Consider the following 27,704-nt stretch of genomic DNA (forward strand, 5'->3'; position numbering starts at 1 on the left):
TAGTGAATAAATGTATAATGAATAAATGAATAGATTAAATAAAAAATTTGAGGAAAACTCTCCTGGAAGAGATGAATTTGTTTAACCACAAGGATAAATCAGTATGATTAATTCTTTTACATTTTTTCATTGATATTTGCTATCATATTTATTGAAGATATTGATGGCTAACAGTTATACAGTACTTTAAAGTTTACAAGGAAGCTCTTTTCCCACAATCATCTTGTAGACGAAAAGTTGAAATTTGTTTACACATCTATGTACTTAGGACATAGGATTTTGCCCCCCAAAATATTGAAATCTCACTAAGTAACCCATATACATTTGAAAAATGAGAAGGAATTGCTGTATCATTAAATCTCAAAGGAGAAGTTTCAGTTTTCTGTGATAAAAAAATGGCTGGTGTACTTGGGCATTACATGTAAAAATAGAAACTATCAGGCACTCTGTCACCTTTTATGAGCTACCTCTGTTCAATACAATGTACAGAAGCTCATCATTATCCAGTGGTAATTAGTACTAGAATAAGGCTATTTAAGTGAAACTACTTAAAATAAGAACCACTTTTTTAGTAAATAATGGGACAAATCATTTAATCAGGACATTATCTTGAAAAAAAGCACTTAAAATTATGGAAATAGATTTTTTCCATTTACAATATTAAGTCAGAACTGGAATAATGCACTGTATCTTAGAACAAAAAGTGAATCAAATGTTGATATTTTTTGTTGTAATTTTTTTCCTGACCAAAGTCAGATGACAGCCTAGGATGACATCTTTCATTTCATGTTTTACTTTGGCAGTGCAATCATAAAGAGGATGATTACTGGGGGGAAAAAGAGAAAGGAGATTAATCCCTTTTCCCAAGGGACTCATAATCTTCTGGTATTTGAATCACTCTTTGGAAGCCTCTGCCACCATCAAGAATGAATAACCCCTTTGCAGGAATGGGGAAGGATAGCTACTAGTAATAAGAAGTGGGGAAGGAAGTTTAAGTGAAGACTAACTTTAGAAATGGTTAGTTCATTGATATTTTTATTATGATAAATTCTTCTTACTGATAAATATAACCTTGTACTAAAGCAGCATGGTTTTTATTCAATGGTTTCCAGTAATTGTGTGTGTGTGTGTGTGTGTGTGTGTGTGTGTGTGCATGCATATGTGTGCATATATATATATATTGTCAGCCCCTTATTGACAAGTAATATATGTTTTGAACTCCCTAGATAACTCATCATTTTTTTACTATTATTTACTGTTTAAGACACTATTAAAAACTTTTAGCACAAACCCCTTCTCTCATCGTTGTGAAACAGAACCAATGACTAATGTTGTTGAAAATTATAACCTTGTTGCATTTATATAGTACTTTAAATTTTGTAAAATGCTTTAAAGGGATTCTCATTTGGTCTTCTCGACAGACCAAGTTGTTTTGATATTATTTATTGTGCAATATGCTGTCTATGGGGTTATTATCCCCATTTTGCCAGTGAGAGAACCAAAGCAGGGTAATCTGGATAACTTGGCTTAGGACAAAATCTGATAAGTGCCTGAGACTGGATTTGAACTCGTTTCCTAACAAACACTCTCCTACAAGCTTCAGATTAGTGGTTAGAGAACCAATCTTGGAGTAAGGAAGAATAATTGAACTGGGGGCAGTAATTTGCCCCCAGATAATTCTCTCTTTTATAAAATTTTTGTACATATGGATTCCTTTTCCTTTTTTATTTTTTTTTTATTATAGCTTTTTATTTACAAAACATATGCATGGGTAATTTTTCAACACTGACCCTTGCAAAATCTTCTATTCCAACTTTTCCCCTCCTTCCCTCCACCTCCTCCCCTAGATGGCAGGTAATCCAATACATGTTAAATATGTTAAAGTATATGTTAAATACAATATCTGTATACATATTTATACAGTTATCTTGCTGCACAAGAAAAAACAGACTCCAGATAATTCTCTAAGGCTATAAACTGCCTAACATTATTAATCTTTACTGGTAAAATATTTCCTTAGCAAAAATTCCCTACACCAAAGAAATGAAAGGTACAAGCCAAAGCAAAATGAAATATCATTTATGTATGGATTTACTTGCAAATATTCAAATAAATCCTTTAAAAAAATATTTCCTGGCCATTTATTTTAATGGATCCAAGAATTTATTTGAGTATAAATTACTCTCCAAAAGGATATACAAAAACTTCTGTGTTGTATATTATTTCTCTTCCAATACTCTTTGTTCTGACAAAATTGACTTACTACTTCTTCCTTGGATTCAAGATTCTATTTCTCTGCTGTTGTCCCCCATACCTGTAAGACATTTGCTTGCTCCTCATTTCTCTCTCTTAGACTCTCTAGTTTTCTTCCAGATTCAGCTCAGATGCTACCTCCTATGAGAAGCCTTCCCAGGTATTTCCATTGGTTAGTTCTCTCCCTACATTTTACCAATTCAGATTACTAATTCACTCATCCCACTATTTTCATCCAAATTTTTGGCAATATTCACTCAAAATATATTAATATTAGAAACCTTGGTTCTTCATTTCATTACTGAAATTCAAAGAGGTGGTTTTCCTTGAAGCAACATAACTTTCCAAACTAACTCAAAATTTTACATTTTTCCAGTTCACATTTGTTTTCTTTTCTTTAGAAATATAAAATCTGAGGATTTCATGTTTTTTGGTGTAGAGTTTGACCAGAAAGTTTGAGGTTACTTTAAATGTAAATGAAAAATTATAATTTAAAAATTCAATAAGCTTTCATCGACTGATCTATGTAATTTATTGTCCTAGATGCTTAGTATATAAAGATAGGGAGGTAAAGATTCATTCTTTGAACCTGATGAGTTTATAATTTTTTGATAAATGGTATAAATATGTGCACAACTTGGGTAATACACATTAGTATAAGGAAGGACAAAGACAGTGACATTAGTGAGATGAGGGAAAGAATCATTTCTAATTGGAGGGATTAGAAGAACATCATGGACATTAAAAGATATTAGGAAACTGTTTCAATGGTCCAATTAGGAGGTGATGAGGGTCTGAAGGGTCACTGCCATGTAAGTGGGAAGAAAGGATAGATGAAAAAGAAGTTTTACACAACAGAATGCAATGTACTTTATCAATGGCATAAATGATGTATAAGAAAAGCGAGAAACCTGAGGAAATAAGAATAATTAGGACTTTCGTTATAATGCATGTGATAAGTATTTGAAAACTAAAGTTGTTGAAATAGGATTAGAAGGAATGGGAAAGACCAATTAACACTAGAAGGAAAATGATAAAAAAAAAAATCTAATTGATTAGAATCATCTATTTCTAGAATATGACAGTCTAAAAAAACACTGATCACAAAAAGCTAGCATTTCTTCAACAAGATTAGGTCATGGAAGACCAAATTTAATTTGCTTTTTTTTTTCCTGAGGCAATTGGGGTTTAGAGACTTGCCCAGGGTCATAGAGCTTTAAGAAGTGTTAAGTGTCTGAAGCCAGTTTTGAACTCTAGTCCTCCTGACTTCAGGGCTGGTAGTCTATTCATTGCACCATCTATCTGTCCATTAATTTGCTTTTTGTTTTGTTTTAAAATTAGTATTAAGCCAGAGGTAATTCTGAAGAATTTTTCCAGATTTCAACAAAGCATTTGTAAAGGGCTTTCATATTATTCTCATGGAAAACATAGATAGATTGGGTAGACAATGTTACAAATAGGTGGTTATGAAACTGGTTAAGTGATTGGACTTTAAAGATTAATTGTTCAGTGTCAACTTGGAATATCTCCAATTGAGTATCCTGCATGGTTTGGTTCTATTTAATATTTTATTAAAGGTTTGTATAGAAGCACAGATGCTGTCTTTTTTAAATTCAGTGATGACAGAATTGGAAAGTTAGAATAGTTAACACACTGAATGATTGAATTAGGATCTGATAATATATTGACCAGGTAATACATTTGGCTAATTCTAATAAGATGAAAGAATATACTGACAAAACATAAAGGTTATAAATTCAAAATGATATATAAATATATATACATACATATATGTGTATATGAAAAGAGAGAAAAAGAGAAGATAGATGAGTTATAATTAGTTTGTCTAAAAATTAACTAGGAGTTTTAGCAGTTCATAGCTAATGTGACCTCAATCTGTTTTATATAAAGCATAGTCTTCTATTATAAATAGATGAAAATCACACTGCACTCTGACCTAGTCAAACTTTATATTCCTTATGCTATAATAGGAAAGACTGATAGGCTAGATATGTTTCCACTAAAAGTCAGCCAGGATAGTGAAAGACCTCAGATTCGAATTCAGACAATTTGATGATTCATTCAAGAAACTAGGGATGTTGAATGAGAATGAAGAGAAGAAAAGGCTGAAAAGAAACGTGTATTAGAATTTGAAGGACAATCATGTGGGGAAATAGTTTATTGTTCTGTTTGGTATCAAAAAACAATTTTTGTGAATTTCAAAGAGGCAAATTTAGGATTAATAGGAAAAAAGCTTCCCAATAGCAACGGCTACACTCAGTATTCCAAAAGTCTTAGTTCAGTTTGGAGCTATCTTGTATAAAAGTCAGATAAGCTGCTTCATACAAAACTTCATACAAAAATAGGGTCATGATTATTAAGTATGTTATAAAGGAGGTTCCTTTGTAAATATGGGTTGGCTAGCTGGCCATTAGATAGCTGGTGACTGAACATCAGACCTAGAATTAGGAAAATCTAAATTCAAATGTGGCCTCAGACGGCTACTAGCTGTGTGATTTTAGACAAATCACTTGCCCCTGTTTGCCTCATTTTCCTCATTTGTTAAAAAAAAAAAAAGCTGGAGAAAGAAATGTCAAATCATTCTAGAATCTCTGCTAGCAAAACCCAAAATGGGTATATGAAAAGCTAGATATGACAGAAATAACTGAATGACAATAATAAAGAGCTGGCTATTAAGGTCCATCCAAACTCTAAAACTCTGAGATATTATGATTTTTGTAAGGGGAAAAAGAAAAGCCAAATTCCAGCCTAGGGGATTAAGAGCATAGAGACAGCACTGCCAGAAATAGGGAATTATGGAGGAGGGGCAGGTCTTGCAGAGATCATTATTTTTGCTTTGGATATTTGTTAAGTTGCTGATGAAATATATAATGAGGATCCTTGTAGCCAGTTGTAAATTGTGGAACTCAGAGCAGAAATCATAGTAAGAGGGAAAGATTTTTGAATCATCTACTTAGAGGTAGTTATATGTTCTTTGTTAAATTAAGCATCAACATTTCTGTTGTTATACCCTTTATAGATAGTTCCTTTTTTGGAACACTCATTCAAAGGGTTTCATTCTCTAAAACTAATATTTTATATCTTGTCAATAAAAATTGAAAAATAATTTATTTTAATTTTGGAGACAAAATAACAATTTCCCCTTAAACTTAAATAGGATAATAATATTTTTCATCTTATTGTACTAAATCCATGGTAAATAAGAATGAGTAAACTACTTTCTGGGAGTAAATTGTAAACTGCATGAGACAAATTAACTCTCCCTTAGGTATAATTTAGAATAGATTATTTGCCAAATGGCTCCCTGAGAGAATTAATTCAACTCACCTGGTTGAGCAATTTACTTTCAGAGTACAGTTTATTTTTGCTGATTCACCGTATAGCAATTCAAAATCACTTTACTTCTATTGGTTTAAGTTAGAGAATTATTGCAAATAATATCCATAATATGTTTTCATCTAAGGGTTGCATGTGAAATTGATTTACTGACATCCCAGTATTTCTTACTTTAATATTAATAATATTCATTAGTATATAATTTTATCTGTATCAGTACTCTCATTCCCAATGCGATCACAATCCCTTTATAACACAGCATTCAAGGACTGTTAGAGTGAGAAAATTTCCGAACTCAAGTTAAGCTGGTAAAGAGCCTCTTCAAAATTGCTTTTTAGACAATAAGCTTGCAGCCCATCTCTAGCCCCATAGCTGAAATGTATACAACTTGTATATACATTTATATATACAGTGAGTGGTATAATCCTGCCAGAATTTATATTCTGTTGAAAAACCCAGGATCATCTCCATCTCATGATGAGGTCTCAATATAAGACATTTTTATGTGTCACAAAAAAAAGAAGAAAAAATGTTAATGCTTTTTGAGCATTTGAATAGTTGAGAAAGTCTTTTTTTAAATGATTTTTGTTCTCTTAGCCAGACAATATGACTATTTGCTAATGGCTGATTTTAAAATGACTCATCTATAACTACTAACTTATTATTTGCTGAAATATAATGAATTTCATGTTTTATGATGTCATATGATGCCATTCAAACACTTTCTGTCTCTGTTCTTGTACAGAGAAAATATAGTTCTAAGATTCTCATTTGTTCTACCAATCAGTAGACATTTAACCGGCCTGCACAACAATTTCTCATGGAAACCAAGTATGTTTTATTGATCCTATGTTGAAGTTATGTTTTATCTATTTTTAATTTTCATTCTATAATTCTACTTCTGAGTATTCTAAAAGCGTTTTACTTTGTTAATTTCCTAATCTCACATCAAATTTTTGTAACGTTATTGGTTATATTTTCCACTTTCTTGTGAAAGTGCTCACTTTCATAAAGATATGAGTATGAGAGTATGTACTTTGGAATATTTGAAGGTCTTCGTAAAACCTCAAATTCAGGAGCAGCTAGATGGTGCAGTGCATAGAGCACCAACCCTGAAATCTGGAGGGTCTGCATTCAAATTTGGCTTCAGACACTTAACACTTCTTAACCTTGTAACCCTGGGCAAGTCACTTAACTCCAATTGCCTCAAGGGGAAAAAAAAAAAAAACCCTTAAATTCTTTGCCTTTCAAATGGATGTCAGTTTACTAGGTGAAATTCTTCCCTAAGGGAATTGGTGACTTGGTGACTAGAGCCTTCCACCTAGAATTAGGAAAATGTAAATTCAAATGTGGCCTCAGATGGTGTGATCTCTTTCTTGTTCTCACTAGGATCAGTGTAAGGAAAAATGATTAAGTATCCTAGGAAACTATGCCTCTTATTTTCATTGGACACAACAAAAACAACTTTCGCGATTCTTTTTATTCCTCTGAGTTGTAAGGAAAACCTCTGAGTCAGTCTTCCACTTACTAGCCATTTATTTAACTCCAACTTCTGGTTTCATGTATAGCAACAATATCTACATCGATATAGTAGGAAAAAGTAGCCAAGAGAAAGCAGGATAATAAGCAATGGTAATCATTGCAGAAAGATCAAGGAAATTGAGAATTGAAGAGAGACCTTTGGATAGAATGGTGATTGTTGTCTATTTCTCTGAGTTATCAGGAAAGTGTAGAAAACATATCAATACAGGAGACTGATAGAGAGAAGGTTTTGCCTTTATATTTTTTTTTCCTGGATTGTCTATTCATTCAGATGGTTCCTATTCATTTGGTAGGAGAGCTTTATAAGGCCTCTCCTATCTTTCTATAATGTCCAGTTAATTTGGAGAAGGTTGAGACTGTTTTTGCACTCTACACTGAAAAAATTCACAGTAATTTCCATTAGCTCTAAATCACCCAGTTTAGAACAAAGCCCCTCTCCATACCCCTCCCCTAAAAATAAAACATCTGAAATTGTAGTTTGAGAAAGATGGAGAAGTGAAATTCATGCAACCAATTTATATGGTTATAAATATAGATTATTAGAAGTACAAAAGACCTTAGATATAATCAAGGAAACCTCACTCTGTGTTGGGTAGATAAAAACACAGAGACCCAGAGGAACCAAATGATTTTCTCAAATTTCCTTGGCCAACAAGTGGCAGAATTGGAATCCATTTTACAGATGAGGAAACCAAGGTTGACAAAGTTTACATGTCTAGGATCATATAGCAAATAACCAAGCTAGTATTTGAAGAAAGATTTCTAAGTAACTCCAAGTCAGTATACATTTATTAAAAAGCTTGCTATATGCTATGTGTTGTGCTAAGCACTGGACAAAAAAGAGCCAAAAAGGAAAAATTCTATTCCTCAGTCTAATGGGAAGTTAACATGCAAATGACTGTATAAAAACAAGATATATACGTGGATAAATTGAAAATAATCAATAGAGGGAAAGCACTATCATGAAAGAAAATCAGGAAAGTCTTGTCTTAGACTTAAAGGAAGCCAGAGAAATCAGAAAACAGAGGTTATGAGGTGGAGGATTCTAGGCATGGGGGACAGCCAGTGAAAATGCTCAGAGTTGAGATAAACAGGATCTTGTTTGTGGAACAGGAAGAAAGCCAATGTCACTGGATTGTAACACATATGGAAGAAAGTAAGGTAAGGGAATGAGGTAATAAAGGGGTTTGAAAGCTAAAGAGAGGATATTTTATTTTTTCCAGGAGACAGTAGAGAGCTGACCTAACCTCTGAAGTTTATTGAATGAAGGATTGAGTTTGGACCTGTATTTTTGGGATGATCAGTTTGACAGCTGAGTGGTAGACAGATTCAAATAGGGACAGATTTGGGGCAGGGAGTCCAAACAGCATATTACTGCAATAGTCCAGGCATGAGGTAATGAGGGCCTGAAGCAGAGTAATGGCAGTGTCATTAGAAATAAGGAGGTATGTGTGAGATGTTAGTTACTGAAGTAGATTTGACAGGATTTAACATCAGATTGGTTATAGAGGTTGGCAGAAAGTAAAGTTGAGTATGACACCTAAGTTATGAGCCTGAGTGCCTAAGAAGATGGCAGTATCCTCAGTAGTAAAAGGGAAATTGGAAGGAGAGAAGAGTCTCTCTCTCTCTCTCTCTCTCTCTCTCTCTCTCTCTCTCTCTCTGTGTGTGTGTGTGTGGGTGTGTGTGTGCGTATAAGTTAATTAATTTTCTTTTGAATATGTTGGATTTAAGATGTCCTACAGGACATCTAGTTCAAATTATCTAATTGGCTATTGGAAATTTGATAATGGAGGTGAGAAGACATCACTTCTAGTGCCATTGTGCCTAGTGCTGTCACCAAGTCACACTTTGGACTCTATGGATTTTTTTTTGAGGCTTCCTGTAAACAAGGAAGGTAATTTGGTTGAGATGTAGTCCTTCATATTGGTATTCACTCCCTTCTCAGGCACACACTGATTTGATGGTTTCTCAGACTGGCAGTGTAGAAAGAGTAATGAACTCGGACTACTAAAGGGATGCTCAAGACCCAGATCTGCTACTGGCCTTGTAACTAGGAGCAAGCCAATTAAGTTCCTTTCCACATATGCAAAAGGGGAACAAGATTTACCTCATAGAACTATGCAAAGAAAGTGATTTGTAAACTTTAAAGTAAGGTTATTATAATAATAGAAATATGATATCATTTTTTGTTATTAGTGGTTATACTCAGGCAAGATGATATTTCTCAACTTTCTGCCTCCATGCCAGTATTTGCTTTTAATATACCATTTCTACTGTTTTACCATACTCAGCAAAAACTTCATTTTGCAGTTTCAAATTCCTTGATTTTCTACTTTTTACAAAATATATTTACTGCAAAGCATGGAAGCAAGGGCACTGTTTAATTGTCCTGTATTAATATACTATAATTTCTATTAAATATTTTTATATCCTAAGAATAAAACAAGCCTTAACTGCCTAAAAGGAACTCCCTCAATAGCAATTTACTATTCTATGTCTTTAAAAGATCCTGTGGCAAAGCATATTATATAAGAGGAGACTGAATTTTCATAACTTGTGGCCAGAAACAAAAGATAAAAATAAAAGATAAAAAGTCTTTTTTTCTTGGTTCAAGGTCATGGAAAGTTTAGATTGTTTTAAGAAGAGAATACTTAGTTTTAGCATATTTTGGCCAGTAAATGAGAATATTCCTCTCTTCTATGTAATTAGGTGTCTAAAAAATATTTTTTAAAGGATGTGTCCTTTTTGTGGTTTCTCTTTGATTTTCTGAAGGAGATATTTTGAGGATTTTGTCTTGAAAGCACTCTCACTGGTAGTGGAAGACTTTAGTGGTTAGTGTGAATGTGACTCTATTGTCATATGTGGTAAAAAAAATTCCCTTCCCACCAAAATAAAGTAACTGGGACTTGGAGAACTCTTCTAGGATTCTTCTCTATGATCAAGGTTTGGGATTTTATTTTCTTTTTGAAGATGGTCTGGCAGTTATAACAATGTAATTTTTTTGAAGATAGTCTGGCAGTTATAACAATGTAATCTTGCTCATTTACTATGATTCTAAGTGTAAATTTATAGCCACTCCAAAGTTTGGAAATCAAATTTTGTACACAGAAAATAATTCACTTGACTCTGATGACATCTGCTTTCTTTCCTGTGCCTCAGTTTCATCTTCTGTAAAATAAGAGGATTGGACTAGATGACCTCTCCACTGAATTTTACTTCCTACCTGTTCACCAACCAGATTAGGATCTGCTATAATAGGGAGCTTTCTGGGTTGGACACTGAGTTAGAAGAGGCAATGAAATGTTTAGCTAAATTTGGCCCCTGACCTGTGGAGGATACTGTATAATTTTCAAGGCCCTGCCAATCCTAATATTCTTATTCTATGACTTTTTCTCTCTTGATACCACCTTATGAAGCAGCTTCTCATAAAAAACACTCTATGATGTCTACCATTGGTATATTGTTTGAATTTTTTAAAAAAGTGATTGATAACTGGTGATCCAGCTTTTGTATCATCAAATATATCACCTAGGTCTTTAGCTTTTACTTAGTGTGGTGGTTGGTCATTGCAATGCTCATCTGCACATTTCCCAGATAGCAGCAGAACAGCAGCACATGTGCCAGTTGCCATTATTTATCATCAGCTCTATGAAAGACTAATGAATAGGATTTGAAGGATAAATGGTTAATGGCATTCTTGAGGTTTTTTGCTCTACCTCATTGCCAAAGATAATGGGGATTTGACCACATGTGCTTTATCTGTTGTCATTTTATTTATAAAGTTTTAAATTATCATTATTAAATTTTGCCTGCCCAGAGTGTTTATCCATGCTTACTAAACTTCTGGGCTTACTTACTGCTCGCCTGAATATAACAACCTACAGGAACAGTACTGATTCAATCCATAAGACAGATTCAGATGGATGAATGCTGAATTACCTAAAGACAATTCAACATTTAATCAATGTTTGTTTTTTTTTTTTCTTTTTGAAACTGGTATGAATTTAGACTGCTTCCCATCTGCTTCATCACGTATGTGAAGCCATCCTCATTTTTTTTAACGGGATATCTCAAGGGATTTGCTCCACTATGACACAAGGTGATAGGGTAGAAGGAGATATAACTTGGGTTGAAGAGATAAAGGATAGCCATTTTCTGGTGTGTTTCATCGAGATGACTTGTGCCTATTAGCTTAGTTCTACTCCGCTGGCTGGTTGAATAACTTCTCCTCCCTTGATGCATTATTCCCAGGGCACCACACTCTAGAAAGCTGTTCTGTAATATATTGAACAAATACACCTATTTTGTGGCATACCCACAAATCTATTCTTTTCTTCATTTATCTGTATAGATAGTGGATATCTTATTTAAAGGAAGCAGAGAAGATGAAATGAACAGAGACAGAGACAAATTGATAGAAGTCTTTGAATTCTTGGATGCAGTTTAATTACTCTCATTTAATGTAGGAGTGTTGCCTATCTAAAGAGGAGCTATTATCCGACTGAAAGAAAGGTTTATCAAAGATAATACTATCTTGCTACAAAGACCCTCAACATCTATCGGATGTTCTTAGGATATTTTATATCCTAAGATGAATCTTTTTCCTGCTGAAAGAAAAGTTTATCAAAGATATTACTATCTTCCAACAAAAACATTCAATATCTTTAGGATGTTCTTAGGATATTTTATAAAGAGAAACAAGAGAGAAAGAGCTCATGAAAGGAGAATCATTCGTTAGTTTAGCCTAAAGTTGGTGACAGCTATAATTTTAGGATCACAATACTTAACGAATAAGCCCCAAGTTAATGAGGTTTATGTATTAAAGGTTGATACACTAGTGACTGTTAACAATGCAGTTTTTCTAGCGTAATGCTCACCTTTTCTGTACAATCTGTGTGTTATCTAAAGTAATCACATTAGGATTTTCCACTATGAGCCTCCCAAGAAACCAGAAATGGCCTTAATTATGTTATTCAGTAGATTTCTGTTAAGGGTACAGTACTCTGTGGAAAACTATTTTGCAAAGAATTGAGGCTGCACAATTTGAAGAGACTTATATAGTCTCAGAGAGTAAAATTGGGTTGATATTACAAAATAGTCCTTGGTGAATTAGATAATTTTATCATGTTTAGAAGCTATTGGAGGCAGCTAATAAATCTAATGAAATAGCACAGTTTTTTACACATAGTAGGCATTTCATATATGCTTATTCCTATCTTCTTCCCTTCCTTTTCCACTTACTACCAAATAGAATTTGGTTTTCTCATCAGGGCACATATATAACCTTAATATGTTCATATTTTTAAGGTATTTAACTAGGTTTTTTAATTTTTAGGTATTTAATTCTGAACTTTTAACTTTTGCTTATGTCTATTTTTTAAGTGAATGAAAACTATAGATGCTTTTTTTTTTTAAGTTTTAAAAAGCCATGACTTACTACAGTAAGGTCAAAAATATTGCCTTTAACTATATCACCTAAATATCTTAGTTCTACTAGATTGAATCCTCACTCAACTTTGTGTCTCCCCAATACCCAGCACATGGCTTTAAACATAGTCAGTGTTTAAATGTTTGAATGAAAAAATATTAGAAAATTGCATATTTTTTAAAGTCTTATAAAGTTATTAGTAATATAATTGTTGTGATTTTCATTGTCATTGTTGTGATTGTCATTGCTGCCTGATTAGCTTCCTTGACTGAAGGCTCTTTCTTCTCCATTTTCAGTGTAGTTCCTAGAGTTATTTTTTTCCACAGTACAGATTGAACCATGTAACTACTTTGCTCAGTAAATTCTGGCTCCCTATTGCCCCTATGACCAAATAGAAATATCTTTGTTTGGATCTTAAAGCATTTTGCAAGAGCCTGAGAACTCTGTATTTCTTCTAGGATTAAATAGAGATTCCTGTCTTAGGATTTCAAAATCCTTCACAACCTGTGAAGGTTTAATTTAATTAAACCAGACATTTAATATTTTACTCCCCTTCACATACTCTGTAATTCAAGGAAAATGACCTTCTTGCTCCAATAGGCCACTTCATTGCTTGTCTCCATGACTCTGAACAAGTTTTGTGCCTCTTAAAACCACAATTTTCCTTCAGGGCTTAGATCAAATGCTACTTCCTGATGCCTAACACTTAGTGGCTCAAGCCCCTCTTCCAAAATACCTTGTATTTATCTCTCCTATAGTTTTTATGACAACTAAGTGTCATGATGGATAGATTGACAGGCCTGAAGTCAGGAAGATTCATCTGACCTCAGACACAATTAGTAGTTGCATGGTCCTGGGCAAGTCGTATAACCCTTTTGACCTCAGTTTCCTCATCTGAGAAATGAAATAGAGAAGAAGATGGCAAATTATTTTACTGTCTTTCCCAAGAAAAACACAAATGAATCCATGAAGACCTAAACATGAATGGAAATGACTGAACAATAATAATATTTTACATATATTATATATATTCACATTGGTCCTCTGATAGAATGTAAGCTCCTAGATGGGAAGAGCCATTTTTGTCTTGTTTTGTTTTCCTGAAAGCCAATTTGCCCAGAAAAACAATTACTTTTCAATGACATTGGGCTATAGAGAAGAACTTTGTGACCAAAGCAAAGTTTGATCTGACTTTCCCCTGAATCTTTCGGTTTTTGACTGAAGTCAACAACTTGTCTTTTTTACTTATCTAGTAATTCATATTCTAATATGCCTGTGATTTCATCAATATGGAATTCCCTTCAATTCTACAGCTCCTTATCCAAATATTATGTTCCAAGCATTATTCTAAGAATGAGGGCTTAAAACAGTCTCAACTTTGAAACAGTTTCTATTCTCACAGAGCTCATAGTCTGATGGGGGGGGGGGGGAGAGAAATGGGAAAATTATACCAATAATAGCAATCTCAAAAAGTGGTTGTGAGAACAAAAGAAGGTCATTCAAATCTTCAGTCACTATAAAAATAGCAGCTATTATTCAGATAACTATTTTCTGTTGTATTCCATATTAATTTTCATCTTTGCAATAAGAATCATCTTTATATAATCTGGCTTCAGCCTATAAAATGTGATTATGGTTGCTTCTTCTGATAAATGTCCACAATGCATCATTATACAAATATTGATTCTTGCTTTGTTTTTTTACCTGTTTTTCTTTTGTAGTCAATTGACCCTGGTCAGCAGTTTACATGGGAGCATTCAAATCTGGAAGTAAACAAACCAAAGAATAGATATGCAAATGTAATTGCATATGACCATTCTCGAGTTCTTTTATCAGCAATAGAAGGTAAGGAAATCCAATGAGCATGTACAGCATTTCCATTGGTTAAAAAGTTTGTATGTCCAGTTGTTAGCCAGGCCTGAAAAGTCAATTAGTTGCTGCAAATGAAAACTTTCTTTGGAACCATTATACCTACCTAACCTTTAGAATTTTCTAAAAATTGAGTTGCCCATTTTGGAGGTCTCTCTAAAAACTTTGGCTGACCACTTTTTAGTTATTATATAGAGAAAATTCTTCTTTTCAATTTGTGTAAGAATTAATGGCTTATGAAATTTCAACTCAGAGATTTTCTGATAGAGTACTTTGATTAAAGAAGCCGCTGCATTCCAAATGTTTTCCAACTTTGCTTCAATCATGACATTATTGAATGCTTGAGTTTAGTAAATTCAGCTAGATTATGACAGTTAGAATTAGAATCCAGATCTCCTGCCTCCCAAACCAGTCTTCTTCTATTTAATACTGTATTTCTTGTGGTATGGGATGACTTCTAATATTTCACATGTACATTCAGCATGTATTTTTAAAGTGCAGGATAATATTCATTTTGATGCAGGCTCTTAGTGAAATGCATCTGCCATTTTTCTGCCAACTCATACAGCCTTATGTGATTTGCCTCTAATTTATTCCTGGTAATTTGAACTTAATTCCAACAAATTAGAAGTTTCACGATGCTCTCTGTTTTATTTCCTGTATTCTTTTTCTATTTTTTAAATTAAGTAAAATGAGTCCTAATAATAATCCCAGGCTAAAAGCTTAGAGGGGGAATGGAATTTAGAAGTCCTGGCAGAGCTCTCCCTCATTGCCCAGCTTTCCTTGTCAGAATGTTGTGTCTTATATTCAGCTGAATTCCAGTTCTTTCTAACTTTCACCTTGGTGCCAGTTCTACCTTTTTAAAGATACTTTCAATAATTTTAATCTATATATATATATATTACAAGAGCTCTCAAACATGCCATTAGCTTGATAAGGCAGAACCAAGGTTAACGCAGAAAGATTATATCTGCCCTTAACATAAAATAGATGCATTGTAAGGCAGCATCAAATATTACCAGGAGATTCTTGATTGCCTGGGAAAGGAAGCAAAGACACAATTCCCCAGCTGCTTTTCCTCCAAGGGAACACTGGTTGGAAAAAATGTACAGACAAATAATGGGGAGATTTTTCCTCAGGATTCCAGACTGTGAAGTAATGCCCTTCTCCAAGCCTCAATCAGTCAATCAGTCAATAAATATTTATTAAACACTTCCTGTGTGACTGACATTATACTAAGGATTGGGAATTCAAAGAAAGGCAAAAGACAGTTCCTGCCCTCAAGAAGTTAACAATCTAGTAGGGGAAGCTGAAAAGCAGATGAGGAAGAAAATACCTGGTAAGGGACAGAAGTATCTGGAGAAATCCAAGGGAGTATAGCTGAATGGGAAATGAAGCGATAACTTGCATGATCTTTGAATGACTCTTAGAAGTCCTTCTCCATCCCTAGAGGGGCAGTGGCTACAGTATGAATTTCAGTGCTGAAGAGATCTTACAGGAAAAAGAGCTTCCTAGGGCATGATGGAGAAGTTCAAAGAGGTATAGACTCTCCGGGGTCTTTTTTTTTTTTTTTTTTTTTTTTTTTTACTATAGACAGAGCAAATCACCTAAAACTAACAAGACAGACATCTTGATTAATTTGCTGACAGTTGGCAGCAGTTCTTCTCTGTCCCTCTTCTTATTCTGAAACAATACCACCCAGTGAAGCTCCATTGGGGCTAAATTTATTGCTTTTCTTACTCTTGTTGTTCAGTTGGTTCAGGGATATCCAACTCTTTATAACCCCATGTAGTATTTTCTTGGCAAAGATACTACTTCTCTCCACTTCATTTTATAAATGAGGATAAGGAAATTGAGGCTTAAGTGACTTGCCCAGGATCATATAGCTAGTAAATGTCTGAGATCAGATTTAAACTCAGGTCCTTTAGACTCTAAGGTGGTATTCTATCCATTGCATCACTACCTGCTTTTTTCTAGTCTTAGCTACAGATGACCATTTAAGTCGCAACCTCTGTCTAGTACAGTACTAACTGCTTCTATTTTAGCAGTGCTAGTAGATATCCTTCAGATATTTAAAGATACTCTCATATTTCCCATTGTTTTTTCTTCTCCCTGCCTAATATTTCCCACTCCTTTATTTGTGTTCTTGGGAAATGGTTTCTAGGTGTCATAATTTAAACATGGGATATTTTCATGAAGTTCATGCCAAGAAGAGAACAGTCAACTCACTACAGATTCATGGGACTTTCATTTTGTAGGATCCTTCTTATATTTCAGTAGTTTAAACAAGCTTTAATCTCTTAGTGTGGGTTTTATTTCCATCAGTGTAGATCATAACTCATCCAAACCACCCATCTTTGTGATATGTGTCCATTTTCTCCCATCCATTCTTCAGAGCACTTTCAAAGTTCTCGAGGACTTCCTCTTTTTCTCCTAGTTTCTCCCAAATCAATTTAAGGTTGGATTAATTTGTTCTTTTGTTTTGTTTGGCAGCTGTGCTGTACTGTTGACTCATGTGAAACTTGCAGTCAACTAAAACCTTGAATTCTTTTTCACTTGAGCAGCTATTAAGCTAAGCTTCTCCCATCTAATCCATGGGGACTTTGCTATTTAAACTTTTTCAGTCTAGAAAAGTGCCAGTTTATCTTTAAGTTTGTGTTTTGTTTTGTTTTGTTTTTCCTTTCTGAATATACAATGTTTACCAGTACAACTCTACAATATATTCTCCAAAGGATAAATTTGAGATTCAGAATCTCTTCAAAGATAAAGAATTCTTTTAATCCTAATACTTTTTGAAATTAAAATATTTTTTGTTTATTATATTATTCCCCTGTTCAAAACATTTCAATAGCTCCCCATTGCTACAGGACACTTTTATTTGTCCCATATTTTCCTATAGAATCAAATAGAAGATTCTTACGCTCTCAGTTGAATTGTGAATTGTGAATACTTCCGAGTTCCACCTACCTTTCATTTTTTCATCCCTGCCCTTAGCACAATCCCCTACAAATAATAGGTACTTTAAAATGTTTGTTGAATTGAAATAAATTACTGTCCCAATCTGCCTTTTCACTAAAATGCTAAGTGATATGGACTTTTTCTTAGTTTAAAAGAAATAATGCTGATTTATAATGAGAAGCAGGATCCTTTTGACAGTGTTATGACTGCCCTCTAATAACTGAATTATTTGGTGCTCATTTTCCATTTCACAAAATAAAGAAAGTGGGCCTTAGCTTTTTCAAAAAATTGGTTTAACAAGGCGGCTTATCTGTGAGACATTGGCAACAAGGCAGCTGTCCTTTGGGGCAAATAATTTAAGAATTATACTTCACTAGTTATTTACATCTATGTATAGACTGCATATGGATCATGGGTGACTATTGCATACATTTGACCTCTTTCTTTCCGCTCTGGAGATATGTTAAACAAATCAGTGGTGATCCTTTGGTCTCAGATAATTCCAATAAAGAGCTGCAATTTAGACTCAAATATCAGAAAGCCTTTACTGTTTTTACTCCACTGTGGAAATGAAGAGTGTGAAATGAAAGACTAAAAATTTGGCCAGGATGCTAGGAACAGATCTGTAATGGTCTTAGAGACACTGTCAGGCTGCTTTGTGGTAACATTCTTTTCTCCCCACTAAACTAGGTCATTCAGTATTATCTGCTTTCTACACTTGGCCTTCTTTGTCCTTATTAGTCTTTACAAGCTACTTTCCCACCATCTTCACAGTGAATGATATTGGAATAGAAATAGTATATTTCCATATCCTCTGCCCCCAACAGAGGTTTCTAAACAAACACCTAGGGTTTCTACCTCTGCTCTTGCTACAATATGAAAGTCAAATAATTTGAGTAAAATGAAAAAATATCCTTTGTTTATTTTAGATCTAATTTCCCCAGAGTGAGTCCCAGATTGAAAGCTGACCTAGAAACCTGAAGTCTCCTCAGATTTTGATATTCTATAAATTCAACAATTTAGTTAATCTGACTAATATTTATTATATACCATGCTATCTGTGATTTCCTCTCAAGAAGACAGTTTATTTCCTGGAGATAAAAGATGGTACCACAGAGAAAGTAATAGTCTTTTCCAAATCATAACAATTTGAAAATACAGACATATTTGAAAGCTGTGCTTTTCTTGCAAACCCATTGCTATCATCATAATACATTATTATTGTTATTGTTTTTATTATTGTTGTTGTTATTATATTATGCTTTGTCTGGTAATCTACGTTAAATTCCCCCCCCCCATTTTCAATTTATTATATTCATCAACTGTGGAATGCTTAAATGCTCATTTCTATTTATATCATTATGCCTTATAATTTACAATAACTTAACTTATCTTACCTGCTAATAAACAATCATTTTCCTTAGTAAAGAACTCTGCTTCTTTTAGATGAATCTATAATTTGCTTGTAGATGGGGTCCAATTTACTTTTCATTTTTGAAGTTATTCTTCTTTTGATTCGATGATGACTAGACAGGCAATGATGTAGGAAATTTTATATCAAAATAATAAGTTAAAGAAGGCATTTTGCAAAATAAACCATAGTATCTATGTCTTCATACCCTGACCTTTCCCTAATTATAAATTATCATCTGCTTTGTTCTTGAAGAGTATCTAGAACTCTTTATTTGTTTGAAATTAAATTCCTTTTTTTAAAATTAGTATTATTAGAATCTTCCTTTCCCATTAACACTTTGAGGTTTCTTAGTAGCATTTTAGTAGCCTAAAGAGATGTATATTTTTCAAGCAGCAAACAACATATAGTATGTTATCATTTTCCAGATATTCTTTTGGTTGCTTTAGAAATACTTTAAAATGCAGAGTACTGTTAGCAATAAGGAAAGCTGAGCTCTCATCCCTGCTCTGTTATTTACTAGCTGGATGACCTTGGGAAGTCAATTTTACCTCTCTCAGTTTAGTCTCCTATTAAGGGAATTGGATTAGATGGTCTCCAAAGGACCATCTAGCACTAAAATGCTTCGGTTCTATAATCCTCAGTCAGTGATGCTAAAGTTAAAGAGGCACACATATTCATTCTCTCTCTCTCTCTCTCTCTCTCTCTCTCTCTCTCTCTCTCTCTCTCTCTCTCTTTCTCTCTCTCTCTTTGTCACACACACAGAGTTTTACATTTTGATGGTAAATATTTCTAAAATTTGAATTGTAAATTATGTATGTAATGGAGTAAAAAAAGCATTGTTTGCTTTGTCAGAGGACCTGGATTAAAATTCTGTCTCTTCACTTACTACTTGTGTGGCACCAAACTTCCGTGATCCTCAGTTTCCCCATCAGTAAAGGATAGGAGTAGATGGTCTCTGAAGAACCCTTTCAGCTCAGAATCTATGGTCATATCTTCCCAACTACATATATGCAAAGAATGCCAACATTCCATGTTCGTACTCTCTTTCTTAAAAACTTATGATAAAATTAATTCTACATTTCCCTTTATACCTTTAACCTAGCCATTTAGACAGAGGAGACTTCTTTCAGGAACACTTGAAGCTTCTTGAGTAAAAGAGCTGTGGGCAAGGGCAGGAATGAAATTAGTTAGGATCCTGATATAGTATGATTTCATCCTAGTAATACATAAGTGGGAAAACTGCATATATTTGAAATAATCTGTGAAGCAAAAGAAAATATTGATGTTTGATAAATGGAGACCAGCCAAATAATAGTGCTACAAATTGCAAAAAGGGGGAAATGTGTCCTTTTAAATGGAAATCTAAAATGTATCATCTGCTATTTGATTTGCATAATAGAAGCAATTCAGGAAAATCCAAGTGTAAATAATATAGATCATATTACAACAGCTTGATTATTTGTGTGATGGGCAATTTAGCACCTTTAAAATGGGAAAGTGTTTCCCAGGGGAAACATCCTCTCTAAGATAAATCTAATAAAAGAAAGGCAAGAAGCTGCTCCTATTACTCTAAAATATTGATTCACCAGTTGTATGCTGCCACAAGAATTTTTTATTTTTAAGGCAAGATGAGACGGTTCTCCTTAGTTTCTTAGTTGTTCTCTGGCTAGGGACAGCTGTTGGCACAGGTTGACATACTAGCATGTTGCCCATCCCAGCCATTTTATAATGTCCTCTTTTGAGAATCCTTTTTACAAATTACAATATCTACAAAACTATTAAAAATTCACTAGGTGGAAAAATACATGAAAACAACTGTTCAAGCAAAATGAAGCATTTTGAAGAATTGTTTACATTGCCTGGTGCAATATTTTAATTAATTGTGGCAAAGAAAAGCATTCTGTAGGAAGTTCTGTCACTTAGGAATTTAAGTTATTATCTGTCTCCTGAAAGAATTCCTTTGATAGCTGCCATCTGACATTTTCCATGTAGCCTTGTTCAGTATAATCTCTTTTTTTATTTCTCCTTTAGGTTTTTAGTTTTGAGGTTAACTCTGTTAATATTGTTATAAACTTTTTTTTTCTGGATTTCTGGATTGACTCTGTACATTAAGAACACCTCCACTACAGATGTTCTCTCTTTCAAAATGTATCTTGTAGCAAAAACCTATTTTAGAGACTTTTTTTATTCTTTTTGTCTTATACCAACTTTAATTCATTTGACTCACAAGTCCTTCATCACATCAGCCATTAATTTAAGTCTTTAGTACAACTTCATCATCATTTCCAACTTCAGACTGCATTTTCTCAAGTTAAATTATAAACACAATGATATTTAATCCTATTACTTCAGGGTTTGTTTATCAACTAACAGCTCCCCTTTTGAGCCATATACAAATGAATGTTTACTGTTTCATTTGTCTTAGCTATAAAGAGTAGTTTACTTAGCCTTTGGAAGATTGGAAGTCATTTCATGGGGTGCTTCCTATATATGTGGGTAAAATGTAAGATCCAATTACCACTATTTAAGATGACAACTTTCTACATTAGACCAAGCAAAGAGTGCTGATGTCTACATTCCCCATCATATACTCTATTATTGTTTGAGTGCAATGACTTACCTATGAACATAGCATTTTAACCTGCTGTTACAATTGCTGTCATTATAGCTAATGGGAGAGTAACATATAAACTATTGAGAATAAATTTCTTTTTAATTTCTGTTATCTTTCGTTTTGTTTTAGTGAGCTTGTTTATTGGGTTCTTATTCTACTGCTTATTATACAGATGATGAAACTGAGCTCTGGAAATGGAAGGTTATTTTTCTACTCCTATAGACTTAGTCAATGGCAGATTGAGAAAAAGATGCTTTCTGAAAAAAAAACTGTTCTTTGAAGCTTTGTTCTGCAACTACATCTCCTGTATGTTATATGCAATGTGTTGGCTATTAGAGAAGTCAGATAATACTAGTGTTATCTCCTAAGGGATGCTTGTTTATTTTGGGTAGCACCTGGAAAATAGCATTCAAATTCAAGGATAACATTTTGGGTAAAAAAAAAAAAAAACTAATGGGAATTGCTTCATGTGAATAAAGTAGCTTGTGTTTCTTAAGTTAGGGAGTTTTGAAAACTTCCTTGAAATAATGTAAACTGGAGCTTGAAGGACAAAATATAAGCATTTTAAAAATGTCTTTTTGTGTAATAGAAAATAAAAGGTCTCTGAAAGCGATACACAAATTACAGTGTAAGACCACAGAATAGTGGGTCTGTGGACAAAGCGCTTCCAAATTCTGTAATCAGAAGCAAGCACAGGTGTGGGTAATCCCCTGATTATTTATAGTTAACTTTGGAATGTAGGCAGAGACACAAACGGGCCAACTGTTGCTCGGATGTTCATACCCACGCCCTCTACCAGTCCCAAGAACTTCTTATCTAAGGTCAGTTGTTGGCACTGAAGCTTAGCCAGTTATCAAAAAGGAAGAGGTTGTAGATAATTGAAGGATGCCATGCTCAAGAATTGACTGGAATTCAATGTTTTATGGAAACTTACCTTGCCATTCTGATCTCTCTATGGATTTAGTTGCATAGAAAAAGCACATTTGCCAATTTAGCCTGTTCTTACAATAGTCAAGTTAGACATGGCCTTTGTGAAAAAGTCTTTAGAGGAAATGACCTATTTTATGGAAAAGAAGTCAATCCAAGTACTAGAGATTATAAAGAAGAAAAATAGTCTTGACCTCAAGGAACTTACAGTCTAATAGGAGAGAAAGGGAAGCGACTATGCACAAACAAGATATACAGAGGATAAATTGAAGATAATTTCAGATAGACACTAGTAAGATTAATGACTGGGAAAGGCTTCTTAACAAAAGATGGGACTTTAGCTGGGACTTAAAAAATCCAGGGAATCCAGGAAGTGAAAATGAGAAGGGAGAGAACTGCAGGCATGAAAATGCTCAGGATTGAAAGATAAGAGTGTTTTGTTCAAGGAACAGTAAGAAGGCCATTGGATCACACACTACTTGAAGGAAAGTAATATATAAGGAGATTGGAAAGGTAGGATGGGTCCAGTCATGAAAGACTTTCAAAAACAAGAGTATTTTATATTTGATCTTAGAGATGAGGAATCTATTGACCAAATTTCAGGACTGTGCAGTGATGAAAAAATTGAATGTGGAAAACAATATTTCTTCTGGATGGTTTGCAAATAGATTACTTTACCCTACTAGAGCAGAAATAGCTTTATGTGTGACAACTCAGATAAAAATGAAAGAAGAATGCTAGATTTTATTCCTCATCAGCAGTTTACTTTCTCTGTATAGCAGTTAACTCTGAATTTTATTAATTTCTAAACTCCAAGTTTCATATGGAGTGGAAAAATGAAGATAATGTTCTTTCTGAATCATTAGTAGCCAGAACAAGTTCTGTACCTTATTGTGAACTAGAATCAGTTTTCTGTGGCAGAAGAAGAAAAGGGGACTTTAATTTTTCTTTCATAATTTACCACTTCAGGATCCCAAGAGGGAATAAAGATTGAAAGAATAGGTTGATCTAAAAACAAATCTGTTTTCTAATAAATCTCAAAATGAATTCCATTGCTGATTTGTAGAATTGTAGTTCAGAGGCATTAAAATGATGAGATAAATATTTGATTCAATAGTGTGCTTTAAGCCAGAAGTGTAATTCTTGGTAGAATTCTCTCTTTCTATCTCTGCAACACTGTTCTATAGATCCTCTGGAACCAGAGAAGGAAAACACTCTCCTTCCACTGTACTTTTCATAAATGCTTACATAAACAGAGCTTTTCTCTATGGGTTTATAGGAACCTGACCTCCAGCCCACCAGTTTAGGAATCTGGCTGCATACCAGGGTAAAAACGGATCCCTACCATGTCAGAAATAGAATTGATGGGATGCTCTTTAAAGAATGTCAGTGTTCAATTTCCACCCTAATCTGAAAAGCACAAGATCCTTGTTAATCTTGCAATAGTTGGAAACAGGACTCTAAGTCTATGATTACTGAGTAGCCGGCATAGATTATTAGATCTTGAAGGAACCAACTAAACTCTTCATATTTTATAATTAAGGAAACATTAAGTGACATGCCCAAAGTTACACATCTAGTTTGTGGCAAAGCTAAGACTAGAACCCAGGGATTTTGATTTGTTTTTGAGTATAGTCACTCTCTAGTAGTATGCAATGCTACTAATAAACATTTGTTTTTAATATTTCTATTTTGGTAAATTGGTAGATCCATGTTTTTTACTGTTAATGGTGTTTTTTTTTTTCACCAACTCAGCTTGTAGCCTCCCTGTGCTTTCCAATTCTGTATGATTCTTGTCTATGATTTTCCTAAGAGAATTTGACCTAGGTGTTGGGGATATCCCTTTATTCTTATAGTTATCTCAGAAGTACCAATGTGACATTTGAACCATCTACTGCATTTCAATCTCAGTAAAGGAAAATGTAGCCATGCATTTTCTCTTTTCACACCTCTTCCAGAGGTCATCATTGTCAATAACACATTATAAGCTACTTATGTCCATCATATTCATTTTCCTTTTGTTTCTTTGGTCTAGCCCTGCAAATTCATCTGCAAAAGAAGCTTAACATTAAAAATTTCCTTCCTCTCAGAAAAAGAAAATGTTAAGTGTTGGAGGGGATGTGGGGAAATTGGGACACTAATGCATTGTTGGTGGAGTTGTGAATGGATCCAACCAACTATGGAACTATGCCCAAAGGGCTATAAAACATGCATTCCCTTTGACTTAGCAGTGGCATTACTGGGTCTGTATCTCAAGGAAACCATAAAGGAGGGAAAAGGACCTAGATGTGCAAAAATGTTTGTAGCAGCTCTTTTTATGGTAGCAAAGAAATGGAAAATGAATAGATGTCCAGCAATTGGGGAATGGCTGAACAAGTTATGGTATATGAAGGTAATGGGATATTATTGTTCTATAAAAAATGACGAACAAATTGATTTTAGAAAGGCCTGGAAAGATTTACATTAACTGATGCTGGGCAAAACAAGCAGAACCAGGAATACATTGTACATAATAACAGCAAGAATGTTCTTATAAGTGGTTCAGTGATACAAGGTAATCCCAATAGACTTTGGATAGAAAATTCCATTTGCATCTAGAAAAAAACTATGGAGATAAATGTAAATCAACACATGGTATGTTCATTTCTTTTCTTTTTTTTTTCTTTCCCATTTTTCCCTTTTGTTCTGATTTTTCTCTCCCAACATGATTCATAAAGCAATGTGTAATATATAATAATATAATATATATAATAATGTAATATATAATATAATAATAATATAATAAATAAATAAATAAAAGAAAGATTAAGGTTAGTAAAACAAAATGAGAACTTCAGAATAAAGAACTATATAGGCAAAAGAGTCCTTTGAAATCAACTAACTTTTATATCTTGAATTAACATGATCTATTTTTTAATCAGTTGTAGTTTCACTATTTGAAAATGTATCTTTGATGTGAGGATGAGATTTATATGGAGGCTTGCTCTCTAGCAATTTATTATAAAAATTTTCTTGAACAAGAATATAAGGAACTTCAAAAAAACCTAGTCCCAACTTCTAAAACTGTGGTTTGTGAACCCATATTGAGTCTTGTAATTGAATGTAGGTGTCATGAAATCATGAGTTGTTATCAACAAATCTTTGATTTGTATACCTATTTTATATAACTATATATTCAAAGTTATGTTGCTTTTTTTTTTTTTTTTAAGTTGGGCAAAGGTGTTATCACAGATAGACCTAGATCATATGGAACACAAAATGAAGGAAAATAGTTGTCATGAAATTTGTAATACAATGTAAATAAACCTATTTCTCCCTCTTTTAACATCTCTAAAAAGAAGAAAGAAAGAAAGAAATTCCTTTTTTGTATTTCAACAATTTGTCTATAACTTAAGAGTGTTAAAGAATTGCCCATGATCATACAGCTGCTAGATATCAGGGACTTCAACTCATGTCTTTCAAACTTTAAGCTTAGTCTTCTATTTACAATAATTTATTGTAATCCTAATTTTTCTGAGAGAATACTATTCCATAATTCAGAGTTAAATAACATCACTGCTGTTAGAATTTTGGTATTATAGGAATAGGGCTTTTGCAACAGGAAGCAGCTTGGGATCAATAAAAATGTTGCACTAATTTTCCAAATGTGATCTAACCTAATCTCTATCCACTCATTTCTAAGTCTAGCATATTATCCATCAGAAACACCTGTCACAAGTAAATGGACTGATCCAGTGGTTGTCCTTATAGTTATATACTGTCATCTGAGTGATGTGCCTTTTCATCTACTTTTTTTTCAATATGAATAATAGCCTCTTTCATACCGATGAATTTCTCTGAGGAGGCTTAACTGTTAAATTAAATATTGGTATATCTTCTTATTTCCTGTGACACATATCAAGCTATTCATATCTCTTTTACAATATTATAAATACCCTTTCATTATTTGGTCTTTTGTTATAGAGATTTTAATGTCATGTCTGACTGTATTTTGTTTACTTTTTTAAAAAAATTAATTATGTAAAGGACTCACTGGAAATTTTATCTAGATATCCCTAATCATATAAATAGATAGGTAGATGAGTAGATAGATAATTTATTAACTATTTCCTATATGCCAGGCACAGTTTAATCAACCAAGAAATATTTATTAAATACCTATCATATACCAGGAACAATGCTAAGTGCTGGGGATATGAAGAGGGCAAAGACAGTATTTGATGTCAAGGATCTTATTAAGTACTGATGATACAAGTTCAAGCTATAAGCAAGGCAAACAGTTCCTGCTCTGTGAATTTATATTCTAATGGGGGAAGTTAACATATAAAGAAGACCTGGAAAGGGAGATGGCATTAGCCATGTGGCTACAAGTGTTAAGACCAAAAATTAATTTGGAAACTGGGCATTGGCAAAATAAGACCAAAGCTTACTTGTCAGAGCCTCAGGACAGAGACCATGTTGTCAGCTGTGGGTAGTAGAGGAGATAGTTTGACTAGAGAAGGCATATTATATTATTAGAATTAATAATGAAAATAAAAATAATTTTTAGATATATTTAAGTAGCAGGGAATATTAGGTAACTAAACATCAAAATACAAATTCTGGTAATGAAAAGAATTCTTGCCCTTCTCAAAACAATAAAGAAAAAAATTCCCTAAGAAAAGAGATTAGCTGTGACATTCATGTGATATATGGAATGTTTGTATATTTAAAGCACTTTTAATTTAATTTTATAAAAAAATGTATTGCTTCCTTTTGTTTTTACACCATAGTTATTTCCAAATTTAGTACTAGTAGTTCTAGATCCCAGATTTCATCATACAGTGGCAAATTTTATCATAAGGTCACAGATATAACCTTAAAGGGGCTTAGGTGTCCTCTATGGTGTTATCTGTGATATCACAGGGGAAAACAATCAGTTGAGATACTATGGTTTGGTTGAGCACTTCCTTTCATTCAAGTAACAAACAAGAATTCAAAATCATCAATAGCACTCAAAAAGAATGAAATAATCTCATTTGGAAAAGACCTTGAACATTATTTCATGCAAATTGTATTTGAACAAAACAAAGCATGTGATCATTCAGTTCCTCCAGATGACCTCAAAGAAAAGGAAACTAACTACTTTGTAGGTCAAAACATTTCACTTTTTGATTGGCTCTACTTTCTAGGAAGTTCTTCCTTATATCAAGCCTAGATTTTTTTTTTTTAATTGCTTCCTGGTTCTGTCTTTTGGAGCATATAAGAACACTCCTAATACCACTTCTACATAATAGAACTTCAAATATTAGAAAATGTTCACCATTTCTTTCCAGTTCACAGCTAAACATCCTATGTTTCTT

The 27,704-nt window shown here is 33.6% G+C and overlaps 1 protein-coding gene across 18 annotated transcripts in view; it reads left to right on the plus strand.

The window, feature by feature from the left end:
- Positions 1 to 27,704, plus strand: part of PTPRD (protein tyrosine phosphatase receptor type D) — a 2,844,105-nt gene that overhangs the window by 2,741,659 nt on the left and 74,742 nt on the right. For all 18 annotated transcript variants that reach the window (XM_051987498.1, XM_051987402.1, XM_051987374.1 and 15 more), the window contains one exon: positions 14,302 to 14,425. In XM_051987498.1, the coding sequence (XP_051843458.1) occupies positions 14,302 to 14,425 (124 nt within the window). The remainder of the gene's footprint in view (positions 1 to 14,301; positions 14,426 to 27,704) is intronic.

This window comes from Antechinus flavipes, chromosome 1 (genome assembly GCF_016432865.1).
Source record: "Antechinus flavipes isolate AdamAnt ecotype Samford, QLD, Australia chromosome 1, AdamAnt_v2, whole genome shotgun sequence".
Taxonomy (NCBI): Eukaryota; Metazoa; Chordata; class Mammalia; order Dasyuromorphia; family Dasyuridae; genus Antechinus; species Antechinus flavipes.